This window comes from Scyliorhinus torazame, chromosome 1 (assembly GCF_047496885.1).
Source record: "Scyliorhinus torazame isolate Kashiwa2021f chromosome 1, sScyTor2.1, whole genome shotgun sequence".
Classification (NCBI taxonomy): Eukaryota; Metazoa; Chordata; class Chondrichthyes; order Carcharhiniformes; family Scyliorhinidae; genus Scyliorhinus; species Scyliorhinus torazame.
In genome coordinates, this window is record NC_092707.1 from 343,639,397 (window position 1) to 343,664,098 (window position 24,702).

General features: G+C 62.5%; 1 protein-coding gene across 5 annotated transcripts in view; it reads right to left on the reverse strand.

Annotated features, from left to right (window-relative positions):
* rcor3 (REST corepressor 3) overlaps positions 1-23,664 on the reverse strand; it is a 142,596-nt gene extending 118,932 nt beyond the window's left edge. For 3 of the 5 annotated variants that reach the window (XM_072509682.1, XM_072509673.1, XM_072509656.1), the window contains exons 1-2: positions 23,384-23,664; positions 23,161-23,217 (exon numbers count right to left, since the gene is read on the reverse strand). In XM_072509682.1, the coding sequence (XP_072365783.1) occupies positions 23,161-23,217; positions 23,384-23,516 (190 nt within the window). In that variant the 5' untranslated portion in view covers positions 23,517-23,664. The remainder of the gene's footprint in view (positions 1-23,160; positions 23,218-23,383) is intronic. The other 2 variants (XM_072509665.1, XM_072509692.1) reach the window with 2 other exon arrangements.
* Between the last annotated feature and the right edge of the window lie 1,038 nt (positions 23,665-24,702).

Sequence of the window (24,702 nt, forward strand, 5' to 3'; positions counted from 1 at the left end):
GGCACCCTCGCCCCTCTCTCTCTCTCTCTCTCAGACGGGCACCCTCGCCCCTCTCTCTCTCTCTCAGGCAGGCACCCTCGCCCCTCTCTCTCTCTCTCTCTCTCTCACTTGCAGGCACCCTCGCCCCTCTCTCTCTCTCTCTCTCTCTCAGGCAGGCACCCTCGCCCCTCTCTCTCTCTCTCTGGCAGGCACCCTCGCCCCTCTCTCTCTCTCTCTCTCAGGCAGGCACCCTCGCCCCTCTCTCTCTCTCTCTCTCAGGCAGGCACCCTCGCCCCTCTCTCTCTCTCTCAGACGGGCACCCTCGCCCCGCTCTCTCTCTCTCTCTCTCTCAGGCAGGCACCCTCGCCCCTCTTTCTCTCTCTCTGGCAGGCACCCTCGCCCCTCTCTCTCTCTCTCTCTCTCTCAGGCAGGCACCCTCGCCCCTCTCTCTCTCTCTCACTTGCAGGCACCCTCGCCCCTCTCTCTCTCTCTCTCTCAGGCAGGCACCCTCGCCCCTCTCTCTCTCTCTCTCTCTCAGGCAGGCACCCTCGCCCCTCTCTCTCTCTCTCTCTCTCTCAGGCAGGCATCCTCGCCCCTCTCTCTCTCTCAGGCAGGCACAGTCGCCCCTCTCTCTCTCTCTCTCTCTCTTTCTCAGGCAGGCACAGTCGCCCCTCTCTCTCTCTCAGGCAGGCACAGTCGCCCCTCTCTCTCTCTCTCTCTCTCTCTCAGGCAGGCACCCTCGCCCCTCTCTCTCTCTCAGGCAGGCACCCTCGCCCCTCTCTCTCTCTCTCAGACGGGCACCCTCGCCCCTCTCTCTCTCTCTCTCTCTTTCAGGCAGGCACAGTCGCCCCTCTCTCTCTCTCTCTCTCTCTCTCAGGCAGGCACCCTCGCCCCTCTCTCTCTCTCAGGCAGGCACCCTCGCCCCTCTCTCTCTCAGACGGGCACCCTCGCCCCTCTCTCTCTCTCTCAGGCAGGCACCCTCGCCCCTCTCTCTCTCTCTCAGACGGGCACCCTCACCCCTCTCTCTCTCTCTCTCAGGCAGCCATCCTCACCCCTCTCTCTCTCTCTCTCTGGCAGGCACCCTCGCCCCTCTCTCTCTCTCTCAGACGGGCACCCTCGCCCCGCTCTCTCTCTCTCTCAGGCAGGCATCCTCGCCCCTCTCTCTCTCTCACAGGCAGGCACCCTCGCCCCTCTCTCTCTCTCTCTCAGGCATGCACCCTCGCCCCTCTCTCTCTCTCAGGCAGGCACCCTCGCCCCACTCTCTCTCTCTCAGGCAGGCACCCTCGCCCCTCTCTCTCTCTCTCAGACGGGCACCCTCGCCCCTCTCTCTCTCTCTCAGGCAGGCACCCTCGCCCCTCTCTCTCTCTCTCTCTCTCTCAGGCAGGCACACTCGCCCCTCTCTCTCTCTCTCTGGCAGGCACCCTCGCCCCTCTCTCTCTCTCTCTCTCTCTCAGGCAGGCACCCTCGCCCCTCCCTCTCAGGCAGGCACCCTCGCCCCTCTCTCTCTCTCTCTCTCAGACGGGCACCCTCGCCCCTCTCTCTCTCTCTCAGGCAGGCACCCTCGCCCCTCTCTCTCTCTCTCTCTCTCTCACTTGCAGGCACCCTCGCCCCTCTCTCTCTCTCTCTCTCTCTCTCTCAGGCAGGCACCCTCGCCCCTCTCTCTCTCTCTCTGGCAGGCACCCTCGCCCCTCTCTCTCTCTCTCTCTCAGGCAGGCACCCTCGCCCCTCTCTCTCTCTCTCTCTCAGGCAGGCACCCTCGCCCCTCTCTCTCTCTCTCAGACGGGCACCCTCGCCCCGCTCTCTCTCTCTCTCTCTCTCAGGCAGGCACCCTCGCCCCTCTCTCTCTCTCTCTGGCAGGCACCCTCGCCCCTCTCTCTCTCTCTCTCTCTCAGACGGGCACCCTCGCCCCGCTCTCTCTCTCTCTCAGGCAGGCATCCTCGCCCCTCTCTCTCTCTCACAGGCAGGCACCCTCGCCCCTCTCTCTCTCTCTCAGGCATGCACCCTCGCCCCTCTCTCTCTCTCAGGCAGGCACCCTCGCCCCACTCTCTCTCTCTCAGGCAGGCACCCTCGCCCCTCTCTCTCTCTCTCAGACGGGCACCCTCGCCCCTCTCTCTCTCTCTCAGGCAGGCACCCTCGCCCCTCTCTCTCTCTCTCTCTCTCTCAGGCAGGCACACTCGCCCCTCTCTCTCTCTCTCTGGCAGGCACCCTCGCCCCTCTCTCTCTCTCTCTCTCTCTCAGGCAGGCACCCTCGCCCCTCCCTCTCAGGCAGGCACCCTCGCCCCTCTCTCTCTCTCTCTCTCAGACGGGCACCCTCGCCCCTCTCTCTCTCTCTCAGGCAGGCACCCTCGCCCCTCTCTCTCTCTCTCTCTCTCTCACTTGCAGGCACCCTCGCCCCTCTCTCTCTCTCTCTCTCTCTCAGGCAGGCACCCTCGCCCCTCTCTCTCTCTCTCTGGCAGGCACCCTCGCCCCTCTCTCTCTCTCTCTCTCAGGCAGGCACCCTCGCCCCTCTCTCTCTCTCTCTCTCAGGCAGGCACCCTCGCCCCTCTCTCTCTCTCTCAGACGGGCACCCTCGCCCCGCTCTCTCTCTCTCTCTCTCTCAGGCAGGCACCCTCGCCCCTCTTTCTCTCTCTCTGGCAGGCACCCTCGCCCCTCTCTCTCTCTCTCTCTCTCTCAGGCAGGCACCCTCGCCCCTCTCTCTCTCTCTCACTTGCAGGCACCCTCGCCCCTCTCTCTCTCTCTCTCTCAGGCAGGCACCCTCGCCCCTCTCTCTCTCTCTCTCTCTCAGGCAGGCACCCTCGCCCCTCTCTCTCTCTCTCTCTCTCTCTCAGGCAGGCACCCACGCCCCTCCCTCTCAGGCAGGCATTCTCGCCCCCCTCTCCCTCTCAGGCAGGTGCCCTCGCCCCTCTCTCTCAGGCAGACACCCTCGCCCTCTCTCTCAGGCAGGCATCCTTACCCCTCTCTCTCTCTCTCTCAGGCATGCATCCTTATTCCTCTCTCTCTCTCAGGCAGGCACCCTCGCTCCTCTCTCTCTCAGGCAGACACCCTCGCCCCCTCTCTCAGGCAGGCATCCTTGCCCCTCTCTCTCTCTCAGGCAGGCAACCATGCCCCTCCCCCTCTCAGGCAATCTGGCCTCTCCCTCTCAGGCACCCTGCCGCCTCTTTCTCTCTCTCTTAGGCACCTTCGCCCCTCTCTCTCAGGCAGGCATGCTCGCCCCTCTCTCCCTCTCAGGCAGGAGGCCCCCTCTCAGGCAGGCACCCTCACTTCTCTCTCTCTTGCACGTAGACACCCTCGCTGTCCCACTCTCTCTCATGCAGACACCCTCGCCCCCTCTCTCTCTGGCCCGATCACCCTCCTCTCTCTCGCTCTCTCTGACCCTCACAGCTACTCTCTCTCTGATGCCCTTGACCCAGGAATTCAGGGGTTATGGGGAGAAGGCAGGAGATTGGGAATGAGAAAATATCAGCCATGATTGAATGGCAGAGCAGACTCGATGGGCCGAGTGGCCTAATTCCGCTCCTATGTCTTATGGACCCCCTCTCTCACGCAGATACCAACACCACCCCCTCTCTCATGCGTGCTTCCTCACCACTCTCTCATTCAGGCACCCTCACCCCTCTCTCTCTCTCAGGCAGTCACCCTCGCTTCTCCCTCTCTCTCTCTCTCAGGAAGGCACCCTCGCCCCTCTCTCTCTCTCAGGCAGGCACCCTTGCCCCTTTCTCAAGCAGGCACCTTCGCCCCTCTCTTTCTCTCTCAGGAAGGCATCCTCGCCCCTCTCTCTTAGGCAGGCACGCGCCCCTCGCTCTCTCTCTCTCTCTCTCAGGCAGACACCTTCACCCCTTTCTCAGGCAGGCACCCTCACCCCTCTCTCTCTCTCTCTCATGCAGTCACCATCACTTCTCTCTCTGACCCGATCACCCTCCTCTCTCTCGCTCTCTCTGACATCTCGCCCCTACTCTCTCTCTGATGCCCTCGCCCCTCCCTCACGCAGGCACCAACGCAACCCCCTCTCTCATAGGCGCTTCCTCGCCCCTCTCTCACTCAGGCACCCTCACCCCTCCTCTCTCTCGGTCAGGCAGACACCCTCACTCCTCTCCCTCGTTCAGGCAGGCACCCTTGCGCATCGCTCTCTCACACAGGCAACCTCGCTCCCCCCCCCCCTCTCATGCAGACACCATCACCCCCCCCTCTTCTCTGACCCCCTTGCCACTCCCTCTCTCACACACAGGCACCCATGCCCCCCTCTCTCTCGCTATCTGACCCCCTCGCAGCCCTCTCTCATGCAAACACACTACCCTCGCCCCTCTCTCTCACGCAGGCACCCTCGCCCCTGTCTGTCTCTCTCTCAGGTAGACACCCTCTCTCCCCTCTCTTTCAGCCAGACACCCTCACCTCTCTCTCTCACGCAGGCACAATTGCCCCTCTCTCTCTCAGGCAGGCACCCTCGCCCCTCTCTCTTAGACAGGCACCCTTGCCCCTCTCTTAGGCAGGCACCTGCGCCCCTCTCTCTTAGGCAGGCACCTTCACCCCACTCTCTCTCAGGCATGCACCCTCGCTCCTCTCTCTCTCTCATGCAGGCACCTGCGCCCCTCTCTCTCAGGCAGGCACCTGCGCCCCTCTCTTAGGCAGGCACCCTCACCCCTCTCTCTCTCAGGCAGGCACCTGTGCCCCTCTCTCAGGCAGGCACCCTCACGCCTCTTTCTCTCTCACGCAGGCAGGCACACTCGCCCCTTTCTTTTCACTCGGCAGGCATCCTCGCCCCTCCCTCTTTCTCAGGCAGGCACCCTCACACCTTTCTTCTCTCTCAGGCAGGCACTGTCGCCCCTCTCTCTCTTGGGCAGGCACCCTCATCCCTCTCTCTCCCTCAGCGGGCACGCTTGCCCCTCTCTCTCTCTCTCTCTCTCAGGCACCCTGCTGCCCCACCCCCTTCTTTTTCTCTCTCAGACACCCTTGCCGCCTCTCTCTCTCTATCAGGCAGACCCCTTCGCCCCTCTCTCTCAGGCAGGCCCCCTCGCCGCCTCTCTCTCAGACAGGCATTCTCACCCCTCTCTCTCTCTCAGGCAGGACACCCAACCCTCTCTCTCAGGCAGGCAACCTTGCCCTTTACTCTCTGACACCCTCGCGCCTCTCGTCTCCTCTCTCAGGCAGGCACCCTCACCCCTCTCATAAATAAAAGCAAATTACTGCGAATGCTAGAATCTGAAGCCAAAAGAGAAAATGCTGGAAAATCTCAGCAGATCTGGCAGCATCTGTAGGGAGAGAAAAGAGCTAACGTTTTGAGTCCAATGACTCTTTGTCAGCTTTGACAGAGTCATTTGACTCGAAACATTAGCTCTTTACTCGCCTTACAGACCTGCCAGACCTGCTGAGATTTTCCAGCATTTTCTTTTTGGTTACCCTCACCTCTCTCTCAAGCAGGCACCCTTGCCCCTCTCTAAGGCAGGCACCCTCGCCCCTCTCTCGCAGGCAGGCACCCTCGCCCCTCTCTCGCAGGCAGGCACCCTTGCCCCTCTCTCTCAGGCAGGCACCCTCGCCCCTCCCTCTCAGGCAGGCACCCTCACCTCTCTCCCAGGTAGGCACCCTCGCCTCTCTCTCAGGCAGGCACCCTCGCCCCTCTCTCTCAGGCAGGCACCCTCGCCCCTCTCTCTCAGGCAGGCACCCTCGCCTCTCTCTCAGGCAGGCTCCCTTGCCCCTCCCTCTCGCAGGCAGGCACGCACGCCCCTCCCTCTCCCTCAGGCAGGCACCCTCGCCCCTCCCTTTCTCAGGCAGACTCCCTCGCCCCTCTCTCTCTCAGACAGGCACCCTCGCCCCTCTCTCTCTCAGACAGGCACCCTCGCCCCTCTCAGGCAGGCACCCTCGCCCCTCTCAGGCAGGCAGGCACCCTCACCCCTCTCTTTCAGGCAATCACCCTCCTCGCCCCTCCCTATCAGGCAGGCACCCTCGCCCCTCCCTCTTAGGCAGGCACCCTCGCCCTTCTCTCTCAGGTAGGCACCCTTGCCCCTCCCTCTCAGGCAGGCACCACTCTCGCTCCTCTCTCAGGCAGGCACACTCGCCGCCTCTCCCTCTCTCAGGCAGGCACACGCACCCCTCGCTCTCAAGCAGGCAACCTCACCCCTCTCTCTCTCTCAGGTGGGCAACCTCGCCCTACTCTCTCTCTCTCTCTCTCTCACTCAGACAGGCAACATCGCCCCTCTCGCTCTCTCTCTCTCTCTCAAGCAGGCATCCTCACCCCTTTCTCTCTCTCTCTCTCTCTCTCTCTCAGGCAGGCAACCTCACCCCTCTCTCTCTCTCAGGCAGGCTTCCTCGCCCCTCTCTCTCTCTCTCTCTCTCAGGCAGGCAACCTCACCCCTCTCTCTCTCTCTCTCTCTCTCAGGCAGGCAACCTCACCCCTCTCTCTCTCAGGCAGGCAACCTCACCCATCTCTCTCTCTAAGGCAGGAACCCTCGCTCCTCCCACTCTCATGCAGACACCCCCGCTGCTCTCTCTCACGCACCCGCAGGTACCCTCGCCCCTCTTTCTCTCACGCAGGCACCATTGTTCCCCCGTATCACACAGGCACCCTTGTTCCCCCGTATCACAGGCACCCTTGTCCGCCCCCTCTCTCAAACAGGCACCTTCGTCCCTCTATCTCACGCAGTCACCGTCACCCCTCCTCGCTCTCTCACGCAGGACCCTCACCCACCTCGTTCTCTCACGCAGGCACCCACACATCCCCCTCTCAAACAGGTACCCTCGCCTGCCCCCCTCTCTCTCTCATGCAGGCACCCTTGCACCCCCCTCTCTCTCACGCATGCACCCTCTCCCCCCTCGCTCACGCAGTTACCCTCGGCCCCCCTCTCATGCAAGCACCCTCGCCCCTCTCTCTCATGCAGTTACCCTCGCACCCCTCTCTCTCAAGCGGCACTCTCGACCGTCTCTATCTCAGGCAGACGCCCTCGCCCCTCTCTCTCTCAAGCAGGCATCCTCGTCCGCCCCCTCTCCCTCAAGCAGGCACCTTCGGCCCTCTCTCTCACGCAGGCCCCCTCTCACGGAGTCACCCTCACGCCTTCCTCAAGCAGGCACCCTTGCCTGCCCGCCTCTCTCACACACACACGCACAGGCACCCTTGTCCCTCTCTCTCACACTGGCACCCTTGCTCCTCCAACTCACACAAATATCCATGCCCCCCCCGTACCTGACCCACTTGCCCCCCTCTCGCAGGCATAGACCCTCGCCCCTCTCTCTCACGCAGAGACCCTCGCCCCCCCCTTCTCACGCAGAGACCCTCACCCCTCTCCCTCACGCAGAGATCCTCTCACCGCTCATGCAGAGACCCTCGGCCCTCTCTCGCTCACGCAGTGACCCTCGCTGCCCCTCTCATGCAGACATCCATGCCTCCCCTCTCTCCTCTGAACCCCTCGCCCCCTATCACTCAGAGACCCTTGCCCCCTCCCTCATGCAGAGACCCTCGCCCCCCACGCAGAGACGCTCGCCCCCCTCTCTGTGACCCCCTCGCCCGCTATCACGCAGAGACCCTTGCCCCCTCCCTCATGCAGAGACCCTCGCCCCTCTCTCACGCAGACCCTCGCCCCCTCTCACAGCCTCGCCCCCTCTCACACGCAGAGACCCTCGCCCCCCTCACTCAGAGACCCTCGCCCCCCTCTCTCACACAGAGCCTCACCCCCTTTCACACAGACCCTCGCCCCCTCTCTCACGCAGAGAGCCTCGCCCCCCTCTCTCAGACCCTCGCCCCCTCTCCCACGCAGACTCTCGCCCCCCCCTCACGCAGAGCCTCGCCCCTTCTCTCAGACCCTCACCCCCTCTCACGTAGAGCCTCGCCCCCTCTCTCACACAGACCTCACCCCCTCTCTCACGCAGAGCCTCGCCCCTCTCTCACACAGACCCTTACCCCCTCTCTCATGCAGAGCCTCGCCCCCTCTCACGCAGAGCCTCGCCCCTCTCTCACACAGACCCTCGCCCCCTCTCTCACGCAGAGACCCTCGCCCCTCTGTCTCACAGACCCTCGCCCCTCACTCACAGAGACCCTCGCCCCCCCTCTCACGCAGAGCCTCGCTCCCTCTCCCACAGACCCTCGCCCCCTCTCTCACGCAGAGCCTCGCCCCCCTCTCTCATGCAGACCCTCGCCCCCTCTCTCATAGACCCTCGCCCCCTCACACGCAGAGACCCTCGCCCCCCTCTCACGCAGAGCCTCGCCCCCCTCACAGACCCTCGCCCTCTCACACGCAGAGACCCTCGCCCCCCTCTCTCAAGCAGAGGCTCGCCCCCCTCACACAGACCCCCGCCCTCTCTCACACGCATAGACCCGCCCCCTCACAGACCCTCACCCCCCTCTCACACGCAGAGACCCTCGCCCCCCCTCTCACACAGACCCTCGCCCCTCACTCACACAGAGACCCTCGCCCCCCCTCTCACGCAGAGCCTCGCCCCCTCTCTCACACAGACCCTTGCCCCCTCTCTCATGCAGAGACACTCGACCCCTCTCTCACTCAGAGCCTCGCCCCCTCTCTCACACAGGCCCTCGCCCCCTCTCTCATGCAGAGACCCTCGCCCCCCCCCTCTCTCTCAGGCAGGCACCCTCGCCCCTCCCTCTCAGGCAGGCACCCTCGCCCGTCCCTCTCAGGCAGGCATCCTCGCCCCTCCCTCTCAGACAGGCACCCTCGCCCCTCCCTCTCAGACAGGCACCCTCGCCCCTCCCTCTCAGACAGGCACCCTCGCCCCTCCCTCTCAGACAGGCACCCTCGCCCCTCCCTCTCAGGCAGGCACCCTCGCCCCTCCCTCTCAGGCAGGCACCCTCGCCCCTCCCTCTCAGGCAGGCACCCTCGCCCCTCCCTCTCAGGCAGGCACCCTCGCCCCTCCCTCTCAGGCAGGCACCCTCGCCCCTCCCTCTCAGGCAGGCACCCTCGCCCCTCCCTCTCAGGCAGGCACCCTCGCCCCTCCCCCTCAGGCAGGCACCCTCGCCCCTCCCTTTCAGGCAGGCACCCTCGCCCCTCCCTCTCAGGCAGGCACCCTCGCCCCTCCCTCTCAGGCAGGCACCCTCGCCCCTCCCTCTCAGGCAGGCAACCTCCTCGCCCCTCCCTCTCAGGCAGGCACCCTCGCCCCTCCCTCTCAGGCAGGCAACCTCCTCGCCCCTCCCTCTCAGGCAGGCAACCTCCTGGCCCCCCTCTCATGCAGAGACCCTCACCCCCCTCTCTCTCAGGCAGGCACCCTCGCCCCTCCCTCTCAGGCAGGCACCTTCGCCCCTCCCTCTCAGGCAGGCACCCTCGTCCCTCCCACTCGGGCAGGCACCCTTGCCCCTCCCTCTCAGGCAGGCACTCTCGCTCCTCTCTCAGGCAGGCACACTCGCCGCCTCTCCCTCTCTCAGGCAGGCATACGCACCTCTCCCTCTCTCGAGCAGGCAACATCACCCCTCTCTCTCTCAGGCAGGCAACCTCACCCCTCCCTCTCTCTCTCTCTCTCAAGCTGGCAACCTCGCCCCTCTCTCTCTCAAGCTGGCAACCTCGCCCCTCTCTCTCAGGCAGGCAACCTCACCCCTCTCTCTCAAGCTGGCAACTTCGCCCTCTCTCTCTCAGGCAGGCAACCTCACCCCTCACTCTCTCTCTCTCAGACAGGCACCCTCGCCCCTCTCTCTCTCAGGCAGACACCCTCGCTCCTCTCTCACGCACACGCAGGCACCCTCGCCCCTCTTTCTCTCTCACGCAGGCACCCTTGTTCCCCCGTATCACAGGCACCCTTGTCCGCCCCCTCTCTCACGCAGTCACCGTCACCCCCCTCGCTCTCTCACGCAGGCACCCTCACGTCCCCCTCTTCTCTCACGCAGGACCCTCACCCCCCTCGCTCTCTCATGCAGGCACCCACACGTCCCCCTCTCAAACAGGCTCCCTCGCCTGCCCCCCCCTCTCTCTCTCACGCAAGCATCATCGCCCCTCTCTCTCATGCAGGCAACCTCACCCCTCTCTCTCTCTCTCTCTCAAGCTGGCAACTTCGCCCTCTCTCTCTCTCAGGCAGGCAACCTCACCCCTCCCTCTCAGGCAGGCACCCTCGCCCGTCCCTCTCAGGCAGGCATCCTCGCCCCTCCCTCTCAGGTAGGCACCCTCGCCCCTCCCTCTCAGGTAGGCACCCTCGCCCCTCCCTCTCAGGTAGGCACCCTCGCCCCTCCCTCTCAGGTAGGCACCCTCGCCCCTCCCTCTCAGACAGGCACCCTCGCCCCTCCCTCTCAGGCAGGCACCCTCGCCCCTCCCTCTCAGACAGGCACCCTCGCCCCTCCCTCTCAGGCAGGCACCCTCGCCCCTCCCTCTCAGGCAGGCACCCTCGCCCCTCCCTCTCAGGCAGGCACCCTCGCCCCTCCCCCTCAGGCAGGCACCCTCGCCCCTCCCTCTCAGGCAGGCACCCTCGCCCCTCCCTCTCAGGCAGGCACCCTCGCCCCTCCCTCTCAGGCAGGCACCCTCGCCCCTCCCTCTCAGGCAGGCAACCTCCTCGCCCCTCCCTCTCAGGCAGGCAACCTCCTCGCCCCCTCTCTCATGCAGAGACCCTCACCCCCCTCCCTCTCAGGCAGGCACCCTCGCCGCTCCCCCTCAGGCAGGCACCCTCGCCCCTCCCTCTCAGGCAGGCACCCTCGCCCCTCCCTCTCAGGCAGGCACCCTCGCCCCTCCCTCTCAGGCAGGCACCCTCGCCACTCCCTCTCAGGCAGGCAACCTCCTCGCCCCTCCCTCTCAGGCAGGCAACCTCCTCGCCCCCTCTCTCATGCAGAGACCCTCACCCCCCTCTCTCTCAGGCAGGCACCCTCGCCCCTCCCTCTCAGGCAGGCACCTTCGCCCCTCCCTCTCAGGCAGGCACCCTCGTCCCTCCCTCTCGGGCAGGCACCCTTGCCCCTCCCTCTCAGGCAGGCACTCTCGCTCCTCTCTCAGGCAGGCACACTCGCCGCCTCTCCCTCTCTCAGGCAGGCATACGCACCTCTCCCTCTCTCGAGCAGGCAACATCACCCCTCTCTCTCTCAGGCAGGCAACCTCACCCCTCCCTCTCTCTCTCTCTCAAGCTGGCAACCTCACCCCTCTCTCTCAAGCTGGCAACCTCGCCCCTCTCTCTCTCAAGCTGGCAACCTCGCCCCTCTCTCTCAGGCAGGCAACCTCACCCCTCTCTCTCAAGCTGGCAACTTCGCCCTCTCTCTCTCAGGCAGGCAACCTCACCCCTCACTCTCTCTCTCTCTCAGACAGGCACCCTCGCCCCTCTCTCTCTCAGGCAGACACCCTCGCTCCTCTCTCACGCACACGCAGGCACCCTCGCCCCTCTTTCTCTCTCACGCAGGCACCCTTGTTCCCCCGTATCACAGGCACCCTTGTCCGCCCCCTCTCTCACGCAGTCACCGTCACCCCCCTCGCTCTCTCACGCAGGCACCCTCACGTCCCCCTCTTCTCTCACGCAGGACCCTCACCCCCCTCGCTCTCTCATGCAGGAACCCACACGTCCCCCTCTCAAACAGGCTCCCTCGCCTGCCCCCCCCTCTCTCTCTCACGCAAGCATCATCGCCCCTCTCTCTCATGCAGGCAGCCTCACCCCTCTCTCTCTCTCTCTCTCAAGCTGGCAACTTCGCCCTCTCTCTCTCTCAGGCAGGCAACCTCACCCCTCTCTCTCTCTCTCTCTCAAGCTGGCAACTTCGCCCTCTCTCTCTCTCAGGCAGGCAACCTCACCCCTCTCTCTCTCTCAAGCTGGCAACTTCGCCCTCTCTCTCTCTCAGGCAGGCAACCTCACCCCTCCCTCTCAGGCAGGCACCCTCGCCCGTCCCTCTCAGGCAGGCATCCTCGCCCCTCCCTCTCAGGTAGGCACCCTCGCCCCTCCCTCTCAGGTAGGCACCCACGCCCCTCCCTCTCAGGTAGGCACCCTCGCCCCTCCCTCTCAGACAGGCACCCTCGCCCCTCCCTCTCAGGCAGGCACCCTCGCCCCTCCCTCTCAGGCAGGCACCCTCGCCCCTCCCCCTCAGGCAGGCACCCTCGCCCCTCCCTCTCAGGCAGGCACCCTCGCCCCTCCCTCTCAGGCAGGCACCCTCGCCCCTCCCTCTCAGGCAGGCACCCTCGCCCCTCCCTCTCAGGCAGGCAACCTCCTCGCCCCTCCCTCTCAGGCAGGCAACCTCCTCGCCCCCTCTCTCATGCAGAGACCCTCACCCCCCTCTCTCTCAGGCAGGCACCCTCGCCCCTCCCTCTCAGGCAGGCACCTTCGCCCCTCCCTCTCAGGCAGGCACCCTCGTCCCTCCCTCTCAGGCAGGCACCCTTGCCTCTCCCTCTCAGGCAGGCACTCTCGCTCCTGTCTCAGGCAGGCACACTCGCCGCCTCTCCCTCTCTCAGGCAGGCATACGCACCTCTCCCTCTCTCGAGCAGACAACATCCCCCCTCTCTCTCTCTCTCAGGCAGGCAACCTCACCCCTCTCTCTCTCTCAGGCAGGCAACCTCACCCCTCCCTCTCTCTCTCTCTCAAGCTGGCAACCTCACCCCTCTCTCTCAAGCTGGCAACCTCGCCCCTCTCTCTCTCAAGCTGGCAACCTCGCCCCTCTCTCTCAGGCAGGCAACCTCACCTCTCTCTCTCTCTCTCTCAAGCTGGCAACTTCGCCCTCTCTCTCTCAGGCAGGCAACCTCACCCCTCACTCTCTCTCTCTCTCAGACAGGCACCCTCGCCCCTCTCTCTCTCAGGCAGACACCCTCGCTCCTCTCTCACGCACACGCAGGCACCCTCGCCCCTCTTTCTCTCTCACGCAGGCACCCTTGTTCCCCCGTATCACAGGGACCCTTGTCCGCCCCCTTTCTCACGCAGTCACCGTCACCCCCCTCGCTCTCTCACGCAGGCACCCTCACGTCCCCCTCTTCTCTCACGCAGGACCCTCACCCCCCTCGCTCTCTCATGCAGGCACCCACACGTCCCCCTCTCAAACAGGCTCCCTCGCCTGCCCCCCCCCTCTCTCTCACGCAAGCACCATCGCCCCTCTCTCTCATGCAGTTACCCTCGCACCCCTCTCTCTCAAGCGGCACTCTCGACCGTCTCTATCTCAGGCAGACGCCCTCGCCCCTCTCTCTCTCTCAAGCAGGCATCCTCGTCCGCTCCCTCTCTCCCTCTAGCAGTCACCTTCGGCCCTCTCTCCCACGCAGGCCCCCTCTCACGGAGTCACTGTCACGCCCTCCTCAAGCAGGCAGCCTTGCGTGCCCGCCTCTCTCTCACACACACACACACACACACACACACAGGCACCCTTGCCCCTCTCTCTCTCACGCTGGCAACCTTGCTCCTCCAACTTACACAAACATCCATGCCCCCCCGTACCTGACCCCCTCGCCCCCCTCTCTCAGGCATAGACCCTCGCCCCTCTATCTCACGCAGAGACTCTTGCCCCCCCTCTCTCACGCAGAGACCCTCACCCCTCTCCCTCACGCAGAGGCCCTCTCCCCTCTCTCTCATGCAGAGACCCTCGGCCCACTCTCGCTCACGCAGTGACCCTCGCCGCCCCTCTCATGCAGACATCCATGCCTCCCCTCTCTCTCTGACCCCCTAACCCCCTATCACTCAGAGACCCTTGCCCCCTCCCTCATGCAGAGACCCTCACCCCCCCACGCAGAGACCCTCGCCCCCTCTCACATACAGAGACCCTCGCCCTCTCTCACGCAGAGACCCTCGCCCCTCATTCTTATGCAGACCCTCGCCCCTCTCTCCCACGCAGAGACCCTCGCCCCTCATTCTCACAGAAACCCTCACCCCTCTCATGCAGAGACCCTCGCCCCTCTCTCTGATGCAGAGACCCTCGCCCCTCTCTCTCACGCAGAGACCATTGCCCCTCTCTCACGCAGAGACCCTCGCCCCTCTCTCTGATGCAGAGACCCTCGCCCCTCATTCTCACGCAGAGACCATTACCCCTCTCTCACGCAGAGACCCTCGCCTCTCTCTCTCACACAGAGACCCTCGCCCCTCATTCTCACGCAGAGACCATTGCCCCTCTCTCACGCAGAGACCCTCGCCCCTCTCTCTGATGCAGAGACCCTCGCCCCTCATTCTCACGCAGAGACCATTGCCCCTCTCTCACGCAGAGACCCTCGCCTCTCTCTCTCACACAGAGACCCTCGCCCCTCATTCTCACGCAGAGACCCTCGCCCATCATTCTCACGCAGTGACCATCGCCCTTCATTCTCACGCAGACCCTCGCCCCCTCTCTCACGTAGACTCTCGCCCCTCATTCTCACGCAGAGACCATCGCCCCTCATTCTCACGCAGACCCTCGCCCTTCTCTCACGCAGAGACCCTCGCCCCTCTCTCTCACAGAGACAATCGCCCCTCATTCTCACGCAGAGACCCTCGCCCATCATTCTCAGGCAGAGGCCCTCGCCCCTCTCTCTCACGCAGAGACCCTCGCCCCTCATTCTCACACAGAGACCCTGGCCCCTCCCTCTCACGCAGTCCCTAGCCCCTCCCTCTCACACAGAGACCCTCACCCATCATTCTCACGCAGACACTCGGCCCCCCTCTCTCACGCAGAGACCCTCGCCCCTCCCCCTCAGGCAGGCACCCTCGCCCCTCCCTCTCAGGCAGGCACCCTCGCCCGTCCCTCTCAGGCAGGCATCCTCGCCCCTCCCTCTCAGGTAGGCACCCTCGCCCCTCCCTCTCAGGTAGGCACCCTCGCCCCTCCCTCTCAGACAGGCACCCTCGCCCCTCCCTCTCAGGCAGGCACCCTCGCCCCTCCCTCTCAGGCAGGCACCCTCGCCCCTCCCTCTCAGGCAGGCACCCTCGCCCCTCCCCCTCAGGCAGGCACCCTCGCCCCTCCATCTCAGGCAGGCACCCTCGCCCCTCCCTCTCAGGCAGGCACCCTCGCCCCTCCCTCTCAGGCAGGCACCCTCGCCCCTCCCTCTCAGGCAGGCAACCTCCTCGCCCCTCCCTCTCAGGCAGGCAACCTCCTCGCCCCCTCTCTCATGCAGAGACCCTCACCCCCCTCCCTCTCAGGCAGGCACCCTCGCCCCTTCCCCTCAGGCAGGCACCCTCGCCCCTCCCTCTCAGGCAGGCACCCTTGCCCCTCCCTCTCAGGCAGGCACCCTCGCCCCTCCCTCTCAGGCAGGCACCCTCGCCACTCCCTCTCAGGCAGGCAACCTCCTCGCCCCTCCCTCTCAGGCAGGCAACCTCCTCGCCCCCTCTCTCATGCAGAGACCCTCACCCCCCTCTCTCTCAGGCAGGCACCCTCGCCCCTCCCTCTCAGGCAGGCACTTTCGCCCCTCCCTCTCAGGCAGGCACCCTCGTCCCTCCCTCTCGGGCAGGCACCCTTGCCCCTCCCTCTCAGGCAGGCACTCTCGCTCCTCTCTCAGGCAGGCACACTCGCCGACTCTCCCTCTCTCAGGCAGGCATACGCACCTCTCCCTCTCTCGAGCAGGCAACATCACCCCTCTCTCTCTCAGGCAGGCAACCTCACCCCTCCCTCTCTCTCTCTCTCAAGCTGGCAACCTCACCCCTCTCTCTCAAGCTGGCAACCTCGCCCCTCTCTCTCTCAAGCTGGCAACCTCGCCCCTCTCTCTCAGGCAGGCAACCTCACCCCTCTCTCTCAAGCTGGCAACTTCGCCCTCTCTCTCTCAGGCAGGCAACCTCACCCCTCACTCTCTCTCTCTCTCAGACAGGCACCCTCGCCCCTCTCTCTCTCAGGCAGACACCCTCGCTCCTCTCTCACGCACACGCAGGCACCCTCGCCCCTCTTTCTCTCTCACGCAGGCACCCTTGTTCCCCCGTATCACAGGCACCCTTGTCCGCCCCCTCTCTCACGCAGTCACCGTCACCCCCCTCGCTCTCTCACGCAGGCACCCTCACGTCCCCCTCTTCTCTCACGCAGGACCCTCACCCCCCTCGCTCTCTCATGCAGGCACCCACACGTCCCCCTCTCAAACAGGCTCCCTCGCCTGCCCCCCCCTCTCTCTCTCACGCAAGCATCATCGCCCCTCTCTCTCATGCAGGCAACCTCACCCCTCTCTCTCTCAAGCTGGCAACTTCGCCCTCTCTCTCTCTCAGGCAGGCAACCTCACCCCTCTCTCTCAAGCTGGCAACTTCGCCCTCTCTCTCTCTCAGGCAGGCAACCTCACCCCTCTCTCTCTCTCTCTCTCAAGCTGGCAACTTCGCCCGTCCCTCTCAGGCAGGCATCCTCGCCCCTCCCTCTCAGGTAGGCACCCTCGCCCCTCCCTCTCAGGTAGGCACCCACGCCCCTCCCTCTCAGGTAGGCACCCTCGCCCCTCCCTCTCAGGCAGGCACCCTCGCCCCTCCCTCTCAGGCAGGCACCCTCGCCCCTCCCTCTCAGGCAGGCACCCTCGCCCCTCCCCCTCAGGCAGGCACCCTCGCCCCTCCCTCTCAGGCAGGCACCCTCGCCCCTCCCTCTCAGGCAGGCACCCTCGCCCCTCCCTCTCAGGCAGGCACCCTCGCCCCTCCCTCTCAGGCAGGCAACCTCCTCGCCCCTCCCTCTCAGGCAGGCAACCTCCTCGCCCCCTCTCTCATGCAGAGACCCTCACCCCCCTCTCTCTCAGGCAGGCACCCTCGCCCCTCCCTCTCAGGCAGGCACCTTCGCCCCTCCCTCTCAGGCAGGCACCCTCGTCCCTCCCTCTCAGGCAGGCACCCTTGCCCCTCCCTCTCAGGCAGGCACTCTCGCCCCTCCCTCTCAGGCAGGCACTCTCGCTCCTCTCTCAGGCAGGCACACTCGCCGCCTCTCCCTCTCTCAGGCAGGCATACGCACCTCTCCCTCTCTCGAGCAGGCAACATCCCCCCTCTCTCTCTCTCTCAGGCAGGCAACCTCACCCCTCTCTCTCTCTCAGGCAGGCAACCTCACCCCTCCCTCTCTCTCTCAGGCAGGCAACCTCACCCCTCCCTCTCTCTCTCTCTCAAGCTGGCAACCTCACCCCTCTCTCTCAAGCTGGCAACCTCGCCCCTCTCTCTCTCAAGCTGGCAACCTCGCCCCTCTCTCTCAGGCAGGCAACCTCACCTCTCTCTCTCTCAAGCTGGCAACTTCGCCCTCTCTCTCTCAGGCAGGCAACCTCACCCCTCACTCTCTCTCTCTCTCAGACAGGCACCCTCGCCCCTCTCTCTCTCAGGCAGACACCCTCGCTCCTCTCTCACGCACACGCAGGCACCCTCGCCCCTCTTTCTCTCTCACGCAGGCACCCTTGTTCCCCCGTATCACAGGCACCCTTGTCTGCCCCCTTTCTCACGCAGTCACCGTCACCCCCCTCGCTCTCTCACGCAGGCACCCTCACGTCCCCCTCTTCTCTCACGCAGGACCCTCACCCCCCTCGCTCTCTCATGCAGGCACCCACACGTCCCCCTCTCAAACAGGCTCCCTCGCCTGCCCCCCCCTCTCTCTCTCACGCAAGCACCATCGCCCCTCTCTCTCATGCAGTTACCCTCGCACCCCTCTCTCTCAAGCGGCACTCTCGACCGTCTCTATCTCAGGCAGACGCCCTCGCCCCTCTCTCTCTCTCAAGCAGGCATCCTCGTCCGCTCCCTCTCTCCCTCTAGCAGTCACCTTCGGCCCTCTCTCCCACGCAGGCCCCCTCTCACGGAGTCACTGTCACGCCCTCCTCAAGCAGGCAGCCTTGCGTGCCCGCCTCTCTCTCACACACACACACACACACACACAGGCACCTTTGCCCCTCTCTCTCTCACGCTGGCAACCTTGCTCCTCCAACTTACACAAACATCCATGCCCCCCCGTACCTGACCCCCTAGCCCCCCTCTCTCAGGCATAGACCCTCGCCCCTCTATCTCACGCAGAGACTCTTGCCCCCCCTCTCTCACGCAGAGACCCTCACCCCTCTCCCTCACGCAGAGGCCCTCTCCCCTCTCTCTCATGCAGAGACCCTCGGCCCACTCTCGCTCACGCAGTGACCCTCGCCGCCCCTCTCATGCAGACATCCATGCCTCCCCTCTCTCTGACCCCCTAACCCCCTATCACTCAGAGACCCTTGCCCCCTCCCTCATGCAGAGACCCTCACCCCCCCACGCAGAGACCCTCGCCCCCTCTCACATGCAGAGACCCTCGCCCTCTCTCACGCAGAGACCCTCGCCCCTCATTCTCATGCAGACCCTCGCCCCTCTCTCCCACGCAGAGACCCTTGCCCCTCATTCTCACAGAGACCCTCGCCCCTCTCTCTCACGCAGAGACCCTCGCCCCTCATTCTCACAGAAACCCTCACCCCTCTCATGCAGAGACCCTCGCCCCTCTCTCTGATGCAGAGACCCTCGCCCCTCTCTCTCACGCAGAGACCATTGCCCCTCTCTCACGCAGAGACCCTCGCCCCTCTCTCTGATGCAGAGACCCTCGCCCCTCATTCTCACGCAGAGACCATTACCCCTCTCTCACGCAGAGACCCTCGCCTCTCTCTCTCACACAGAGACCCTCGCCCCTCATTCTCACGCAGAGACCCTCGCCCCTCTCTCACGCAGAGACCCTCGCCCCTCTCTCTGATGCAGAGACCCTCGCCCCTCATTCTCACGCAGAGACCATTGCCCCTCTCTCACGCAGAGACCCTCGCCTCTCTCTCTCACACAGAGACCCTCGCCCCTCATTCTCACGCAGAGACCCTCGCCCATCATTCTCACGCAGTGACCATCGCCCTTCATTCTCACGCAGACCCTCGCCCCCTCTCTCACGTAGACTCTCGCCCCTCATTCTCACGCAGAGACCATCGCCCCTCATTCTCAGGCAGAGGCCCTCGCCCCTCTCTCTCACGCAGAGACCCTCGCCCCTCATTCTCACACAGAGACCCTGGCCCCTCCCTCTCACGCAGACCCTAGCCCCTCCCTCTCACACAGAGACCCTCACCCATCATTCTCACGCAGACACCCGGCCCCCCTCTCTCACGCAGAGACCCTCGCCCCCCCCCCCCCGAGACCCTCAACGCACTCTCTCACGCAGAGACCCTCGATCCTCTCATATGCAGGGACCCTCGCCCCCCCATTCTCACGCAGACACTCGCCCCTCTATCTCACGCAGAGACCCTCGCCCATCATTCTCACGCAGAGACCCTCGCCCCTCTCTCTCACGCAGAGACCCTCGCCCCTCTCTCTCACGCAGAGACCCTCGCCCCTCTCTCACGCAGAGACCCTCGCCCCTCATTCTCTGGCAGAGACATCACCCCTCTCTCACGCAGAGACCCTCGCCCCTCATTCTCACGCAGAAACCCTCGCCCCCTCTCTCACGTAGAGACCCTCGCCCCCTCTCTCACGTAGAGACCCTCGCCCCCTCTCTCTCATGCTGAGACCCTCGCCCCTCTCTCTCACGCAGGGACCCTCGCCCCCCTCTCTCACGCAGAGACCCTCACCCCTCTCTCTCACTCAAGAGACCCTCGCCCTTTCTCTAACGCAGAGACCCTAGCTCCTCTCTCACGCAGAGACCCTCGCCCCTCTCTCTCATGGCGAGACCCTCGCCCACCCCTCTTTCCCTCATGCAGACACCCTCGCCCCCCCTTTCTCCCTCACTCAAGACACCCTTGCTACCCCCTCTCATGCAGACACCCTTGCCCTCCTCTCTCTTTGACCCCTTGCTGCCCCCTCTCTCTCTGACCCCCTTGCCCCCTCTCTCCCTAATGCAGACACCCTCGCCTCCCCGGTCTCACTCTGATCCCCTCGCCCCTCTATCTCTCTCTGACTCCCTCGCCGCTCCTCTCTCACACGCAGACAACCTCGCCCCCCCCTCTCACGCGGACCCCCTTGCCCTTTTCTGACACCCTCTTCGCCACCCTCCCCTACAGTCTGTCTGTCTGTCTCTCAGCCAGCCTGCCTGCCCCTCCGTTTTTTTAAATTATAAATTTAGAGTACCCAAGCTTTTTTTCCAGTTAAAAGGCATTAAGCGTGGCCAATCCATCTACCCTGCACATCTTCGGGTTGTGGGGGGGAAACCTATGCAAACACGGGGAGAATTTGCAAACTCCACATGGACAGTGACCCAGAGCCGGGATCGAATCTGGGACCAGGCGCCGTGAAGCCTGCCTGTCTCTCCGCCTGCCTGCCCCTCTGTCTGTCTGTCTCTCCGCCTGCCTGCCCCTCTGTCTGTCTGTCTCTCCGCCTGCCTGCCCCTCTGTCTGTCTGTCTCTCCGCCTGCCTACCCCTCTGTCTGTCTCTCAGCCTGCCTGCTCCTCTGTCTGTCTCTCTCAGCCAGCCTTCCTCTCTGACTGTCTCTCAGCCTGCCTGCTCCTCTGTCTGTCTCTCTCAGCCAGCCTGCCCCTCTGTCTGTCTCTAAGCCTGCCTGCCCCTCTGTCTCTCAGCCAGCCTGCCGCTGTCTGTCTCTCAGTCAGCCTGCCCCTCTGTCTGTGTCTCAGCCAGCCTGCCCCTCTGTCTGTCTGTCTCTCCGCCTGCATGCACCTCTGTCTGTCTGTCTCTCAGCAAGCCTGCCCGTCTGCCTGTCTCTCAGCCAGCCTACCTCTCTGTCTGTCTCTAAGCCTGCCTGCACCTCTGTCTGTCTGTCTCTCAGCCTGCCTGACTCTCAGCATGCCTGCCCCTGTCTGTCTCTCACCCCCATCCCCCCACTCTCTTACTGGACATCCTCTTCTCCCCCCCCCCCCCCCCCCAAACACTCTTGCTCCCCCCTCCTTCTCTGGACACCCACACTGCACCCCCTCCCACCTGCCTCTCAGTCAACCTCCCCCTCTGTCTACCTCTCAGTCCCACTCTCGCTCTCTGGGCACCACCCCACTTCTCTGGACAACCTCTATTTCCCTGACACACACACACTCTGTACACCAACACCCCCCCCCCCCCTCTGGTCAGCTCCCCCGCCACTCCCCTCTGGGCACACACACCTTCCCCTTCTCTCTGGGCACACCCCGCCTCCCCTTTTCTCTGGGCACACCCCGACCCCCTCCCGTCTGGGCAACCCCCTCCCGTCTGGGCAACCCCCCTGCCCCCCCAGGCAACCCACCCACCCCCCCCCCCCCTCCCGTCTGGGCAACCCCAACCTCCCCTCCCCCGCCCCCCCCCCCACTTTGGGAAACCTCCCCCGCCTCCCCTTGGGGCAACCCCCAAACCCCCCTCCCCTCCCGTCTGGGCAATCCCCCCCTCCCCTCCCGTCTGGGCAACCTCAACCCCCCTTCCCCTCTGGGCAACCCCCTCCTCTCTGGGCAACCCCCAACTCCCCTCCCCTCTGGGCAACCCCCAACCCCCCCCTGGGCAAACCCCTCCCCTCTGGGCAACCCCTTCCCCCTCTCCTCTGGGCAACCCTGCTTCCCCTCTGGGGAACCACCTTCCCCCTCCCCTTCTCTCTGGGCAACATCCCCTCCCTCTCTCTCTCTCTGGACACCCTGCGCCCACCTCATCGCACCCACCCCCTCACCAGACTCCCTCATCACCACCTCCTGCTCTCTCACAGGCATCCTTGCCTCTCCCTCAATTCATCAAGGATTGCATGGAAGGGCTCCAAGGGACTCAAAAACAGAAAATACTGGACAATCTCAGCAGGACTGACAGCATCTGTGGAGAGAACAGGGAGCCAACGTTTTGAGTCGGGATGACTTTGACTCGAAACGTTAGCTCCCTTTTCTCTCCACAGATGCTGTCAGTCCTGCTGAGATTGACCAGTATTTTCTGATTTTGTTTCAGATTCCAGCATCCACAGTAATTTGCTTTTATCCAATGTGCCGGACAAACCTGATCTACATAAACGCATGCGATGCTGTTGCCAGTTATATCTCCACAGGTAGCTCACCCTCCTGCTGTTTCAAATTTTGGCCTCTTGCCCTGCAGCACTCGGTGGGTAGGGGGTTAAGGAAACAGAGAGGGGCTTCTTTCCCGCTCATCCTCTCTCCAGAATGGTCAAATAAAAGAAAGCTCACATTTGCTTGACAATCATTATATGTACTGCAGCAATTGTGGGGTGGGCCCTCCTCATTGCAGACCAATTTCAGGAAGGGGATTTAAAATATGCATTCAGCAGCTTTTACATAAATCAGGGACCTAATCTTTCTTTTAGGTGGCCTCCATGGTCACCTGAAAAGCGGCCCAACCAAGTTTGGATCTTCACTTTTCTGTCATGCATGGTGCACAGGGTTACGGGTCCACTAATGCATCTCATGGTGTCCATTTTATCATATATTTTGATTTTGAAATGTAGTCTCACATGTGAATCTAGGAAGTTGTTTGATATTGTTACAGAATTTACATGCATGTAGGCACAGCTATTTAGATTTTGTTTGGCAATTTTGCCCAAGAGGAGAAAAAAACCTGTTTTTTTTTCTGGCACCATTTTAGTAAAAATTGCAAGGAGGAAAATGACAGCCGGGAGAAAAGTGTCCATTTTACCATATATTTTGATTTTGAAATGTATTCTCATAGGTGAATTTGGGAAGTCGCTGAGATACAGATGTGTTAAAGAAATTACGTGCAGGTAGAGACATCTATCTGGATTTTGTTTGGCAATTTTTGCCCAAGAGGACAAAAAAAACATTATAGTGGGGGTGTTTCTGGCACCATTTTAGCTAAAATTGCAAGGAGGACAATGACAGCCAGCAATTCGGAGAAAAGGAAGCCGATGGTCAGCCAGTGAAGAACGGCACTCTGCCAGTCACCAATGTAACTGAACAGCCTCGTTCTAAACTGGGCCTGTCATGGGGAGGGGGTACTACTGCGCAGGCGCGAGGCACCCGGCCCGACCACTGCGCAGGCGCGAGGGGCGCCCGGTCCGCCCACTGCGCAGGCGTGAGGGGCGCCCGGTCCGCCCACTGCGCAGGCCATGGATGGGGCTTTGGACCGAACAGTGCGCACGCGCGAGGGGCGCACAGCCCGACCACTGCGCAGGCGCTGGATGGGGCTCCGGACCGATCAGTGCGCACGCGCGGGGGCACCCTGCCTATTTAAAGAGCTGGTTTCCTGTCTCGGGTGGGCTCGCTTCGTCGTCACTCGGAGCCCCCCAACCCCCTCTTTAAAAAAAAAACCCTTAACACCCTGGTAAAGCAGGCAAGCCGCTTGGTGCACCCCCCCCTCCCCCTATAGAACTCGCTAGTCGAAAGTTTAAACGGCAAATGCCTTTCCCCACCCCTATCACTCATCCCAACAGCCGAAGGGGGGGTCACAGACACCCAGAGCCGAGGCTACCAACCCACACCTTCAGTTCTGGAACAATCTAGGCTCACATTAACAAACAGGCACATTATTATCATCATCATCACTATTATCGTAATGGATTGAGGCTGATTTTTTTTTTACCGGGGTTAAATTCCGGAATGGATGCCTGATAATCGGAGCCCACTCGCATTCCGACATCTGTAACGATAACAAGGAAATAAAAATAAAACGCGTTAGGAGGACGCCAAAAAATAACAGACGGCGTCCGGCTACCGACGCCGGAATAGCTTGAGATTTAAAAGAATTCGCCGACTACGAAACGGGAGTTTTATTTTAATTTTTTTCGCATAGCGTTCGAGGCTACCACCGTGCTCGTCGTCGCTGCCACTCTCCTCGGAATAATGTCCATTGGAAGAGGCTCCTCCAGCCGGGCTCTTGGTGCCGTTTGATCGGCCTTTCCCCAGGTATTCCGACCCTTTCTCCATCATCCCGGGCATTGCCAAAAAAAAAAAATTTGTTTTTAAAATGCAAAGCAAAATTGCGACCGGACGGGAGTTGAAAACAATGGAGGGCCCGCGGAGGGGAGGGGAGAAAAGGGGGGCGGGCAACAGCGAAACTTCTTTGGCGCGGATGAGGATTGACAGGCGGAGCGGCGGCTCACAACAGGCAGCCTGAGCACGGGGAGGAGGGAGGTTACTCTGCGCCCCTCCTCCTCCTCACACCATTCACCTCCTCCCCCGGGTCCCGCCGCCCACCGCGCTCCGATATTCTCAGCCAATTGCCGCCCAGCAATCGCAGGGCGCGGTGACCGCCCCCCCCCCCCCCCCTGGTTGTTTCGCACTCTTTTCTCCCTCTTGCTGCGGAGGACGTGCTGTCACCCCGCCAGTCAGCGGTGAGGCGGCCCCGTTCAACAAAAGAGTGAGTTGATGAGTTTTCCTTTCTCTCCCCCCCTCGGACGCAAGGGATTTGGCTCTTGCTCAATAACCGATATTATGTACGCGGTTACTAATTCAGCTTAGTCGCAAATACAGATTTAGCAATGATGATGCGTTGAAATTTGGAGAACTTGATTATTTGAACACCCCTCTGCTGCTGCACATCAATTGGGACATGGCAATAAACAAGATAAATAATATAACTTCGCAGGAATTTGTTGTCAAACTCACATATCATCGTTGACATCAATCTATCAAATAAATAAAGTTTTTCATCTAGCGCAGATCTGTCCAATACATCAAACTGCCAATCCATTTTATTAAAAAGAAGAGGACAACCTCAATATAAACTAATGTTCTGTGTAGAAGCATGCCTTCAACCTTTCATGTTTGGGTAGCAAATTGGCTTTCTCAGTTTGGGAAACATAAAATGTAGGAAATAGTAGACAGCTTAACAGTTTCATGTTTCCACACCAGTTAAGTGCAGGCACAGCCCCAACACATTCAGCTCTAGAAAGATGGTGGTAATTAAAATGGCTTACTTTTTTCCCCTTGACCTTTTTAGTAAGATTTATGCTTTCCTCGATAAGGTACATCAATTCTGGAAGACTCAACACTACACTTTTGTCTCTGAGTGAGCGTCAGCCTAGGGAAATGAGTTGAAGCTACCCAAACTAATTTTGGTACAATACTTAGACCTAGCAGAAGTGGGATACCCCTATACTATCAACCAGCAGTAGATTCAAAC